We start from the raw sequence: 12,770 nt of genomic DNA, 5'->3' as shown, positions 1-12,770 counted from the left end.
GGCCCCGTGGGGGCCGCGTGAGGGCAGGCCGGCAGGCTGAGGGAGCCCGGCTCCTGCTGAGGCCGGAGGGCGACAGAAGGGCTCCTGGTTTCAATGCCTGGCCCACCCCTCCTCCAGACGGAGGCCTCACCTCTCAGGCCGTTCAGCTCCCCGACCCAGCAGTGCTCATCCTTCTGAGATATGATCTGCGCGGTAGGCAGAGAGGAGGAGGAAGCAAAGCTTTGGTTGCCCGGGCCCCGTGCCTACAGCCATGTGGGTGGAGCAGGGACAGATCCCGGGCGGCCCGGGGTCACCCTGCTTCCCGCTGCCAAGCTCCCCACCTCTCGCTGAAGCTGCGCCTACGTGCCCACGCACCGTGATGATGTCGTTCTTGCGGAAGCCCAGCTCATCGTCGTCGTGTCGCTCGAAGTCCAGCAGGGCCTTGGCTCGGCGCCGGTGGCTGCGTGAGCATGCCACATAGTTCTCGTGGTCCCGCTGGTGGCTCTCCATGCTGTAGTCTGGGCTCAGCTCCTGCCCCAACAGCAGAGAGGTCCACTGAGGAGAGGCGCCTCCTCGCCAGGGCCTCCGCTACGTCAGGATGGGGCCAGGGAGGGAGAGCCCCCAAGTCGAGCCCACAACTCACCACACTACAGTTTTTGGGGTCTGTGCACTGGAAATGGCGGGCAACACGCAGGATGGCTTCCCGGAGGTCGGCTACCAGTTCCGTCTGCTTGATGTTCTTGGCCTTGAGCGCCTCTAGGTCGTCCTCCCCTGGGAGCCCCAGTGAGCTATAGCAGCCATGGCCCCTGGCCTGCACCCCCTCCCCAACCCCAAGGATGCTCAGGGTCCGCGTGGGGGTCTGAGGATGGACGCCTCCTGGTCTACACCGCCACCCTGCCCTGCTGGGGCGCTGGGAGCCGCAAGCTGGAACTCGCAGTCAGGGAAGGAGTCCCTGAACCCAGACTGGCACCGGCAGCCATGGCAGTTCTCACCAAAGAGCAGGGAGGTGATGCCAGACTTCCTCCGCTGGGTCCGGCGCCGCACGACCTGCAGGCAGGGAGTGTGGGTCAGCGGCAGCCGGCAGGGGTGGTGAAGCTAACCGAGCTCCTCCTGGGGCCAACATCTCACTTGTGCCACCTCATCTGAAACGGCCTCCGCAGCCAGCTCTGAGCATCAGAAATGCAGTCGGTTCAAAGCTGGGTCTGCCACACAGCCAAACGGCAGGTCACAGCAGAGATGCACAGAAGGCCAAGGGCAGCGGGTCATTCCACAGCTGTGGTCTGACTGGGCCAATCCCCGGGTACCGGGCTGGGGAGGGGGCAGCAGAGCAAGGAAGGGCTGGCGGGTTCCCTGCAGCCTCTCTCACTTCGGGCTTCCTCGAGGACCCCCACGCTGGGGGTGAGGTAGGGCCTCCTTCCTCATGGGCCCACCTGTGACAGGTTGGTGGTGGCACTGGTCCCTAGGAGTTGGCCCTGGTCCGCAATGAGGTAGGCCAGGTGCTTGCGGCGCTGCGTCTCCACGGCCACATCCGTGAGGGAGCCAGCCAGCCGCATGGCCTCCCCCAGCAGCAGCTCCGCGTCCTCAATCTGCGAAGGGATGTCTGACAGCGTGTTGAAGATGGAGGCCGAGTTCTCGGACTGGATCAGCTCCTCCTCCTGAGCCACACGAGGGAAGGAGTGGGGGGGAGGGAGCGTCACCGCCAAATGTCAGGCCCGTGAGCTGACCCTGCTCACTGTCCTCAGGTAGGGGCCCCCCCACCGTGGGCCTCTCAGGAGGGGCCGGTGCTCAGGCCACAGGAAGCTGAAGGCTGAACCCCACTCGGCCCCCAGAGGAGGGGTGCCAGAGCATCTGCGTCCGGCCCCAGTGGGGACGGGGCTACAGCAGCACCTTGAGCCGCAGCATGCCCAGCGTGGTCTGGAACAGCACCAGGGAGCCCTCGTAGAAAAACAGGTCCCAGAGGCGCAGCAGCAGCTTGATGTGCACCACGCTGGCGAAGGCCGTGAGGAACCAGTGCAGCGTGATCAGAGACAGCTCTGTGGACACAGACAGGAGCCCCCTGTGGCTGGGACCAGGGATGGCCAACACAGCCAGCAGGGGATGGAATGAAAGGTCGGGGCGGGGGTGGCTCCCAGGCACACAAGCTGGGGAGAAGCTGAAGGGTAGCTCCCACAGAGCAGCAAGAGCCTTGACCACTCCAAGGGGAGGGACGAGACAGGCTGTCCGAGAACAAGAGCACGACAGAGACTGTGATGTGCTGGGTCTAGGCTCAGCCATCATCAGGTGGGAGCCTGCCTCCCAACGCAGTTGGCTGCTCTGTCCGCTGCTGGCTGCATCTGGGGACCTCAGACTTGTGATACCTGAGAGGGACACAGGACCCCCAACCCCAGAGAAGAGGGTGGGTGCTGGCCCTTACCGATGTCGTGCTCCTGGAGCAACTTGTCCAAGCGAGGCAGGTACTGGACGATGAGGTGGCGCAGGACCCGCTGGTCTGTCTGGACTCCCAGCAGGGTGGTGCTGAAGTAGGAGGCGGGGAGCAAGTCCTCGATGATGGCGCACATCATCCAGAAAGCGTCCTCCTCCTCCAGGAACAGCAGAAGGCAGGCAGCCACCTGGCCAGGGCAGGGGGACAAGGGGCCTCTACCCGGGTCTCCGTGTGAACTAGAAGCGGCACCGCCCCGGAGGTCCCATCGTAGACCGCGCGCACTCCTCAGGGTTGGAACCAACATACTTGGCAGCCCCGGCCCTCCACGGGGACCCCCACCTCCAGCCCTACCACCCATCCTACCGCCCGGGACGGCACTGTTCGCCAGTGCGGGGACACCCCCTTCCCCCTCCAGGATGTGCTCACCATGCCCGTGCCCTGGCAGTAGCCGATCTCTGGGTAGAGCCAGGCCAGCGCCCGGAGAACCCTGCGCAGGCGGGGCACCCCGATGCTGCTCACACTGGCGAAGCACACGTTGCTGGGCATGGTGCGGAGCAGGTCCTTCTCGATCTGCCAGCAGCCCACCCACAACGAGGCCCTGTGAGATGCGGGCCCGCACCCTCCACACTGGTGACACCTAAGGCACCACCCTGTGAGGGAGGCTGGGAGACCTCCGTGTCACACAAACCCCAGGCAGGCTCACCCAGAATGAGGGTTCCTAATGCTCTGGGTCAAAGCGTATGTGCTTCCTTCAGGATTAGAGCTCAGCTAGCGTGTAGCTGATACCACCAGATTCACCAGGGGATCTTACAAAAATAGAATGACAGATCCCTGGGCCTCAAGCCAGAATCACAGAATGAGAATCTCTAGAATGAGGCCCGGAAATCTATACTAATCTCCAGGTGAGGGGTGCCTGGTGGCTCCATCAATAAAGCACCTGACTCGTGATTTTGGCTCATGATCTCACTCACGGTTCATGGGCTCGAGCCCCACACTGGGCTCCATGCTCATGGTGTGGAGCCTGTTTGGAATTCTCTCTTCCTCTCTCTGCCCCTCCCCCGAGCACACGTGCCTGTGTGTGTGCATGTGCATGCACATTTGCATAAACTATCTCTCAAAAACATTTTTAAAGAATAAAAAGTCTCCAGGTGATCCTAATGTGCACCCAGGTTTGGTCATCTTTTAACAATGGTCCCTTCTGCCTACAGGGACCCAGGAAGTACAGGCTTGCTCCAGACACATGTCTGTGAGTGGAAGGGCCGCCACACAGCTGCCTGCTCTCCTGGGCCACCCCTGCCAAGGACAGACCAACAGGGTGGGTCCCCATAACTCCAGGCGGCTTACCGCCCTCCTGCAGGCCCACACGTAGTTTCTGACCAGAAAGCACTTTCTGAAGGGCCCCTGGTGCCGTCCCAGCCTCACCTGTTTGGCAGCAATGGTCTCATCGTTGGAGCTGTTCTTCACCATCTCTCTGTAGGACAGCTCAGAATTCCTCTTCTTCTGCAGGGCCCCAGAGAGCCGCATCCACAGCTGAGAGGGAGCCTCCATGAGCGTCCGGTGGGACACCTGAACCCCCGCGGGCCCTCTGCAGGTCCCTCGCCACCTCACCTGTGGCCTCATGCTGTGTGGGATGCCCGCCAGCACCAAGGAGCGAAGCTTCTCAGAGCGGGGCAGAGAGACAGCAATCTTGTCCCATGTGAGATCCCCCACGTCATGGTTATGGGTGAACTCCAGGTGGGCCTGCCAGCGCAGTCTCTGTGGAGGGTCCTCCATCAGAGACACACCTGACGGCCTGCCGGAACCGGGGTTGGCACCGTCTGCCAGGATAGAGCCGGGAGATGCAGTGGTGAGCAGGGATAGGCCCTGGGCTTTGGGTCCAGTGCCCAGATCTGGCCAATGAAATGCAGAGCCACGTTTCCAACAGCTTCCTGTGACTCCAGGTGCATGTCCAATAGGCATCCTCACGAGCAAATGCGAGCTCTTTAATTTCTCTCTCAAATCTGCCCCTGGCCAGTCCCTCCCAGATCCAAAGACACCCCCCCTCCACTCTCCAGATGCTCAGGCTTAGATCTCAGAAGCCCTTCTGTCTCCAGCTCAACTTACTCCCACATTCAACCCACAGGCAAAATATGTTGGCAGATTCTCACCACTTCTACCACCTCTGATATGGCCCTTGACCAAGTCATTGACTTCCATCTGGGTCATCGTGAGGCCTTCTCACTCGCCTGGTTCCACCCCTGCCTCCCTAAAGGTGTTCAGCAGTCCGAGTGCCCCTTGCCAGACACAAGTCAGACCACGTTACTCTGCTCACTCAGACGAGAGGCCTCACGAGGCTCGGTGACCACATCTCTCCAGCCTGGCCCCTCCGTCCTCATCGCCTACTGCTCTCCTCTTGCTCCCTTGGCTCCCGCTATTCCTCACCAAGTCCACTGCCAGCTCAGGATCTCTGTCCTTCTTATTCCCTCCCCCGGCTATGCTCACTGCCTCACTTCCTCCTAGTCTCCATCCAAATGTCTCCCCTTGGAGAAGCCTTCCTTCATCACCTAACACACAACCCACCTCCCTTCTCCACAGCCCCAGATTTCTTCAGAGTTCTTCTTGCCCCCAGCATGCATTTATTTGTTTGCTGCCTGGGAATTCCACAAGGCCAAGACCACCTTTGGTTTTGTTCGAGGCACTGGGGAGGCAGCAGTGGAGGGTGGACAACCCGCGGACGGCCCCTGAAATGGTCGCGTGAACACTGACAAAGCTCCTGTGGGCACCAGGCAACACAAGGGAGCGTTAGCCTTACAAAGATCCTTGTTCTCACTCATTGTAAAGCCTCGCCCTCAGCCTCAGCTTTCCAAAACTTCACCATTCGAGAATTTACATACACACAGCAAAATGCACAAATTTTAAGTGTATACTTTGGTATCAATAAACAAATGTCTCAATGTGGTCCCCATCATTTCCATTATGCTAGAGAGTTCCCTGTGTTCCTCACAGGCCTGGGTTTTAACTTCCATGTATCTGCCAGCAAACCAGAGAACAAGGAAAACTTGTGTCAGAACTGGAACGTGAGCGACCTGAAGAGGACTGGCCTCAGCCCAGTAAACTCCCGCAGGGCTAGTGCTGGCCTGGGCTAGGCTGGCCTGGGTTCGGGCAGACAGCCTTCCTGACAGCCCGCCTGGGAACCAGCAGGTGTATTTAGAATAGAAAACAATGGAAATGGCCTAGGAGCTCACTTACATAAGAGTAGTTATAAAATGTTATGATAAATCCATTATAATGGCATATAATGCAACCACTGGAAAAAATGCTTTTAAAGAGGTCCTGGGACGCCTGGGTGGCTCAGTCTGACTCTTGATTTTGGCTCAGGTCATGATCCCATGGTTCATGGGTTCGAGCCCTGCATCGGGCTCTGCGTTGACAATGTGGAGCCTGCTTAGGATTCTTTTTTTTTTTTTATGTTTATGCTTATTATTTTACAAGTTTTTATTTATTTTTTCAATATATGAAATTTATTGTCAAATTGGTCTCCATACAACACCCAGTGCTCATCCCAAAAGGTGCCCTCCTCAATACCCATCACCCACCCTCCCATCCCTCCCACCCCCCATCAACCCTCAGTTTGTTCTCAGTTTTTAACAGTCTCTTATGCTTTGGCTCTCTCCCACTCTAACCTTTTTTTTTTTTTTCCTTCCCCTCCCCCAGGGGTTTCTGTTAAGTTTCTCAGGATCCACATAAGAGTGAAACCATATGGTATCTGTCTTTCTCTGTATGGCTTATTTCACTTAGCATCACACTCTCCAGTTCCATCCACGTTGCTACAAAAGGCCATATTTCATTCTTTCTCATTGCCACGTAGTATTCCATTGTGTATATAAACCACAATTTCTTTATCCATTCATCAGTTGATGGATATTTAGGCTCTTTCCATAATTTGGCTATTGTTAAGAGTGCTGCTATAAACATTGGGGTACAGGTGCCCCTAGAGCCTGCTTAGGATTCTTTTTGTCCCTCCCTCTGCCCCTCCCGTGTGTGTGTGCGGGCGCACGCACACACGCACGCACACACACACACACACACACTAAATAAACTTAAAAAAAAATAAGTCTTAACTAACAGAAGGAATGCTATACAAGCAATATAAAAAATGAATAGATGACATAATTTTAGTTATGAAAAGTATATAAAGACACACACACAAAACCAGGAAAGGAATAAACTAAAATATCAGCAATTATATTTAGGTTGTGGGATTAGGAGTCACTTTGTTTTTATCTTTATACTTTGCTGTATTTTTCAATTTCACTAAATGAACATTATTGCTTTTATTATCAGATGTGAAGATCAATAAAATTAATCTAAGTTTTAAAAAATCAGAAGTTTCCATATACTTGTAACAGCATGCAGCACTGTTGATGAAGAAGCAGGTGAAACACCCAGAGCCCGGGTCACAGCTGCACAGTGAGAGTCACCAGAGCTGGAGCTCCAGGCGCCAACAAGATTACAAGAGACACCAGCAAGATTACACCAGGGGCTCCATCTTACCTTCCTTGTCCACGCGGAAACCGAACTCATCATAGAAGAACTCTGGTTGCTCCACTGACTCTTCCTTCTAGAACCACGATGAGGAAGAGTCAGTTGTATGGCCACAGGTCTGGCACCACAAATTCTGTAAAATGCCACCTACATTGCTGTCTGTTGAAATTCTACTGGCATTCAAGACTCAGATCGAAGGCCACCCTTCCTTGAACCCTCTGTGGTTATCACTCAGCTACAGGGGCCACCACCCTCTCAAACTGGCCTAGCATTTTCCTTGTTCTCCTTAGAGGTCAAAGATAATAAGATCAGGGTAAGAAACAGATTTTATGCATCTCTGCATCCTAATAACACGGGCACACGATGCCATAATACTTTTCCTCCGACCTAATGACTGATTCCCAGAGGACATAGAGCTAAGATGCCATGTCTGATGGTGGCTTCTGAGCCTGAATGACCACAGGAGTGTGGCTACCCACTCCCAGGAAGCTACAGCAGTAGGTTCCCTTTGGCGCCACAGCCTGGGAGCAGAGCTGTACCTGCGTGGACTTGGCCAAGATCTCCTGGGGCCACATGCTTGGAGTCAGGGCTGAGAAGGGGCCACTGGCAGAAGGTGTGTGGCTTCCTAAAATCGAGGAGGACCAGGAATAGGAGACGAAGAAAATTCAGAGCATTCCAGGGAAAAATTCAAGTTGGGATCTCCCCCACTCCCCCCAACAAGGGCGCCCAACAGCAAAGGGACTGCACCATCTGAAGTGGGATGGTGAGGGAGGGGAAGAGACCTAGATGAGCAACTTTCTGGAGGAAGGAAAAGAAAAAAAGCCACATGTTACAAAACATAACCAAATTTCATCTCCTTGGCTCTTCCTCCACCCAAGTGTGAGGTTCGGGGATACTGGAGATCTGAGCAAAGTTATGGTAATCCTATATGACCCGCAGGAGGACCTCCTCCTTTCTCCCACTCTTACCCTCAAAGGTCTGCCTGTTTCCATTCCACTGGATGGCCCTCCCAAGTGAGACCCTCCCCTCCCTCTGGGCAGCCTCTCACCCATCTCCAGCCCCGGGCCTGCCTCCCACCTGACATTGTGCAGAGAGGCAGGGCAAGTCTTCAGCAAATCTACACTCAGAAGGCTTCCTAGCCTATTATCATACAGCTGGAAGGCTCCTCAGGCTTCATCTGGTCCAGAAACATTTGGCCTAGAAGGAGAGCAGAGGGGAAAGTCATTCTAATGCAGCCCCTCTGCTGGGTGTCTTTTCTACCCACCACTGTGATTTTGCTGGCTGAGGGGCAGTGAGAAGGAAAAGTCACACTTGAAAGAAAAGGTTCCTATTCTGACCATTTCATCTGAGAGGGGACACAGGATATGTTCTGAAGCAGCTGTTGATGTTTTCAACAGTTCTGTGAGCCAAGGGGAGTGTCCACTCAGTTCCCACTGTTGTTAAAGGAGGGAATCCTATATACAGACTTCCGGATGCCCTAGGCTCAGGCACATATTTCTTCCGAGAAGAGAAGAGAAGAGAAGAGAAGAGAAGAGAAGAGAAGAGAAGAGAAGAGAGAAAAGAGAAAACCAGCCACCACCCAAACCTCCATGAATCAGTTTCCCCGAGCCAGAATCTTTGAGGAACCATTCAGTAGAACACAAATTAGCTTCTGGATCAATGCCTCTAATTCACCTCAATACTGACATTTACAACATCACCCAGCCGTCCAGCTTTACCATATTTGTCACCAGCCTTGCAGCTGGGAAACCAAGAGACCGCAATCTAATTTAGATCTCTCCTGCTGCCACTGAAACTCCTGCCTCCCTCCCTTTTATTGTCCTCTCACAAAATGAGGACTCAACAATAAAAAAGACAAAATGGGCAAAAGATCCACATATACATTTCCCCCCAAAAGAGATGTTAGTGGCCAAAGAGCAAGTGAAAGGCGCTGGACATCACTGCTCATCAGGGAAATGCAAATCAAAACCTTAATGAGATACCACCTCACACCCACTAAGATGGCTGTAACAAAAAGAAAGTGCTGACAAGGACGTGGAGAAAGTGGAACCTTACACATCCCTGGTGGGACTTAAAATATAAAATTAAGCAGCTGCTGTTGCAAACAGTCTGGCAGTTTGTCAAAAAGGTAAACACGGAGTTCCCACATGACCAGTAATTCCACTCCTATAGTTATTCACCCAAGAGAAATGAAAGCATGTCCACCCGGAAACTTGTACAGGGATGTTCACCGCAGCATTATTCATTTTAGCCAAAAAGGAGAAAAAAGCCAACTCACGAATGGCTATACAAAATGTATGGACTGTCCATACAACAGAAAACTCTTTAGCTGTAAAAAGGAAAGTGAAGTTTTGATACGTGCGGCCCTATCAACGAACCATGAGAATATTACGCTCAGGGAGGAGGCCGCTCACAAGAGGATGAATACTGTAGGATTCTATTCAAGTGAAATGTCCAGAAAAGGCAAATGCATAGGTAGAAAATAGGGTAGTGAGTGCCAAGCTTGGGGATGGGGGGAGCAGTGGGACTGCAGAGTGACTGCTAACAGGGTTTCCATTTGGGGAGAAGAAACATGTTCCGGAATATGGGATAGTGGTGACAGTTGCACAACAGTATGAAACACTAAAACCACTGAACTGTACACTTTAAAAATGGTAAATTTTATAGCATGTGAATTATATTTCAATTTTTAAAAATAAGAAAAAGCCATTGTCTGGCGTGTCCTCTCAATTTCTAACTTCCCATTTCTAACCTGCTCCTATTAGATCTAAAAAGAATCTGTTATTACTTGAGCTTCAACAGAAATGCATTTTCTGGAATAGCTTCTTCAGCCTTTTCTGAATATGAAGCCTTTTATTTCCAACTATGGAATGAAAGGCTTGGACTCTGTGAAATAAAAAGGAAGTAGCAATACGGAGAGTCGGCTGAAATATTTTAGGACAAGCTGCCTTCCAGTTTTTTAAATCATGTTCACCCAGACCCAGACCTAAAAGAAACATCTGCTTTTGTCAATTTTTCAGGTGGCCATTGCTGTTCTGGCCCACAGAACTTCTCCAGGCTCTCTGCCACAGAATTCTGGTAGGCCAGAAGGGTCAGGTGACTGAGAAAGAAGCAAAAAAGAAAAGCAAAGGGAACTTTTGAGAAAACATCACCCCATAGGTGCCTTAGCTCGAGCCTATGCTCACAGTGGCCATGTGAAAAAAGTCCCCATTCTCTTCAAAGACCTATCTGCAAATCTGGGGGCAAGAGTCATCTCGTAGCTAGTAAGTGCAGCTCAACTGGTCACTAACCTCCACCCCTGCCTCAGACTCACCCTGACCATGCCACATTTGGCCTAAATGCCCCTCAGGGAGGCCTTGCTGCCCAACTGGGAGAGCTGCTTCCAGACAAGCTCCACTGAGAGCCAGATGGCAGAACCTGCTTCCCTAACAGGTCAGCTGTCCTAGCCTTGCCTGTTCTGCTCAAGGACGGTAATGAGAACCGAATGTCCTCCTTCAGTGTAACAGATATGTAGGGCCTGGTTTCAATCAGAGTTTTGTGCTGGATAGAACATTACATATTTTTACATTAAAGGGACTGAGAAGTTTTAAAATCATGTCATCATTTAATCCTTGTAACATGTTTTGAAGTAGATGCCTCTATTCGTTATACAGAAAAAATTAGCCTACAAAAGACCCACGTACAGTTTTCCAAACAGACTCCAATAATGTAGCCTCCTACAAAACCATGCTACCTCCCATCTGGCCTGGTGCATTGATGTCACACGGCCACCAGCTAGATCAGCACCACCATCCTCATCACTGACACCACAGAGGTAGTGATTTGGTTGTTTTTTTCTGGAGGAACAGAGAAAGTGTGAAGGAAGCGGGTGTTGCTTACAGTGGAGGAAATGAGCTGTCTCCAGCTGTGGAGAGCCAGGGAGACAATTCCGACCTTGACCTGCCTCCCACTCATTCATTCACTCAACAAGCGTTTACTGAGCACCACCACAACCCAGGCATGTTTTTTGTTTTGTTTTGTTTAAGTTTACTTATTTTGAGAGAGAGAATGAGCACAAGCGGGGGTGGGGCAGAGAGAGGGAAAGAGAAAATCCCAAGCAGGCTCTGTGCTAGAGCCTGGAGCAGGGCCATTCCCATGAAGCATGAGATCATGGCCTGAGCAGAAACCAAGAGTCGGATGCTTAACAACTGAGCCACCAGGCGTCCCCGGGCATGCCGGGCGTGGTTCTAAAGGCTGAGATGCAACAGCAAAAATCCCAAGTCCCAGCTGTTACGTTACAGTAGAGAATCAGACAAAAAACACAGAAATAGCTGAGCCAGATCATGACAACTTCAGTATTGTAAGAAAAATAAATCAAGGTAACGTGTAGAGAGTATAGAAGAGAGAGGCTATGTATAATAAAGTGGTCAGAAAAACACTTTTGAGGATAAGGGGACATCTGAGCAAAGACTAAAGACGGAAGTGAAGGATCAAGTCCTATCTGAGGGAAAAGGGAGACAGGCAGAAGGAACAGCTGGTGCCTCTGAGGCAGGAACATAATTGGAAGGCTGAAGCAGAAGCAAGGCAGCCAGCAGGCTGGGGACCAGGAAGGAAGAGCAAGAGCAAACCTGAGTAGGAGACACGGCAGGAGTCACAGTGGGCCTGACAGTGTGTGCAGACTTTGTATCTTATTCTCAGGGAGTTGGGACATCACAGCAGGGTTCTGCTCAGAGGGGAACCTGAATCTGACTTAGGTTTTAAAAGCTCTCTGGCTGCCGCGCAGAGGCAGGAGTGCCACTGGTGGGAATGATGTTGGCTTCACTACAGTGGGACCGGCAAGAAATGGTCAAATTCTAAATACACTTTAAAGAGGCTCTGCAAGGGGCGCCTGGGTGGCGCAGTCGGTTAAGCGTCCGACTTCAGCCAGGTCACGATCTCGCGGTCCGGGAGTTCAAGCCCCGCGTCGGGCTCTGGGCTGATGGCTCAGAGCCTGGAGCCTGTTTCCAATTCTGTGTCTCCCTCTCTCTCTGCCCCTCCCCCATTCATGCTCTGTCTCTCTCTCTGTCCCAAAAATAAATAAAAAAAATTGAAAAAAAAATTTAAAGAGGCTCTGCAATAATATGCATATGCCACATCTCCCGCCAACTGCCCTTGAGTCTCCAAGTTCCCAGTAGAAGCCGGATATGATATTGCTAAGCTGGGCAGGCAGGTTTTTCCTGCCTCTGGTCACTATGGCAACTTCCTGAAAGCAGCCATCTGGGAGTTGGTGGAAGCAGCTAAGAACTTAGCCACGTCACCAGCTGCCCCGCTGTTGTCACAGGGGTACAGAGGCAGAAAGAAACTTTTGAAAAACAGGATTGATGCAAAAACTTTGAGGTGCCACGGAAGGATTTCTTTTTAATTAAATTTACATGCTTAAAGGAATCTTTTTACTCTGCCTCCAGTATATTTCTCCCTAGTTTGCAAATCCTACAATTTCCTGAAAGGCAAATTTTGTTCACAAAGCAAAGACTGAGATGAACCTGTAAATCTGTGTGTGTTAGGAAGGAGATTTTGTCCTTCCTCCACTCTTGACCTTCTATCCTAGTTTTCTTGACAATACAGTAGGGTTGCCACAATTGCAGAGGTGGTCATACATTTGCCAGGGAACACGAAAGCCCAGAGCAGCAAAAGCAGAAATATTTGTATTTTAAAGGGGCTGAGATCACGAAGGCTGTTTTTCTCTGTGAAAAAATGATAGGACACCGAAAACTACTGGTAACAACTAATTGGGAGGGAGAGGTGCAAGGGCAGGGAAGTCCAAGAAAGGCTGGTGTAAGAGGATAATGTAGCTACTACAGACGCTTTAAAAAGTAAAATCTTAGGG

General features: G+C 51.9%; 1 protein-coding gene across 6 annotated transcripts in view; it reads right to left on the bottom strand.

Moving 5' to 3' along the window:
• The window catches only part of SGSM3 (small G protein signaling modulator 3), a 52,091-nt gene that overhangs the window by 2,795 nt on the left and 36,526 nt on the right, over window positions 1–12,770 (bottom strand). For 5 of the 6 annotated variants that reach the window (XM_047867829.1, XM_047867828.1, XM_047867830.1 and 2 more), the window contains 13 exons: window positions 8,003–8,122; window positions 7,465–7,550; window positions 6,935–7,001; window positions 4,010–4,218; window positions 3,824–3,931; window positions 2,828–2,971; window positions 2,393–2,588; window positions 1,867–2,012; window positions 1,410–1,634; window positions 972–1,026; window positions 623–750; window positions 355–510; window positions 131–185 (listed from right to left, as the gene is read on the bottom strand). In XM_047867829.1, coding sequence (XP_047723785.1) covers window positions 131–185; window positions 355–510; window positions 623–750; window positions 972–1,026; window positions 1,410–1,634; window positions 1,867–2,012; window positions 2,393–2,588; window positions 2,828–2,971; window positions 3,824–3,931; window positions 4,010–4,218; window positions 6,935–7,001; window positions 7,465–7,550; window positions 8,003–8,009 — 1,582 coding nt within the window. In that variant the 5' untranslated portion in view covers window positions 8,010–8,122. The remainder of the gene's footprint in view (window positions 1–130; window positions 186–354; window positions 511–622; window positions 751–971; window positions 1,027–1,409; window positions 1,635–1,866; window positions 2,013–2,392; window positions 2,589–2,827; window positions 2,972–3,823; window positions 3,932–4,009; window positions 4,219–6,934; window positions 7,002–7,464; window positions 7,551–8,002; window positions 8,123–12,770) is intronic. The other variant, XM_047867831.1, reaches the window with a different exon arrangement.

The sequence above is a fragment of the Prionailurus viverrinus genome, chromosome B4 (assembly GCF_022837055.1).
Source record: "Prionailurus viverrinus isolate Anna chromosome B4, UM_Priviv_1.0, whole genome shotgun sequence".
Taxonomy (NCBI): domain Eukaryota; kingdom Metazoa; phylum Chordata; class Mammalia; order Carnivora; family Felidae; genus Prionailurus; species Prionailurus viverrinus.
The sequence above is the reverse complement of the archived record's forward strand: the minus strand, read 5'-3'. Positions and strand labels throughout refer to the sequence as shown.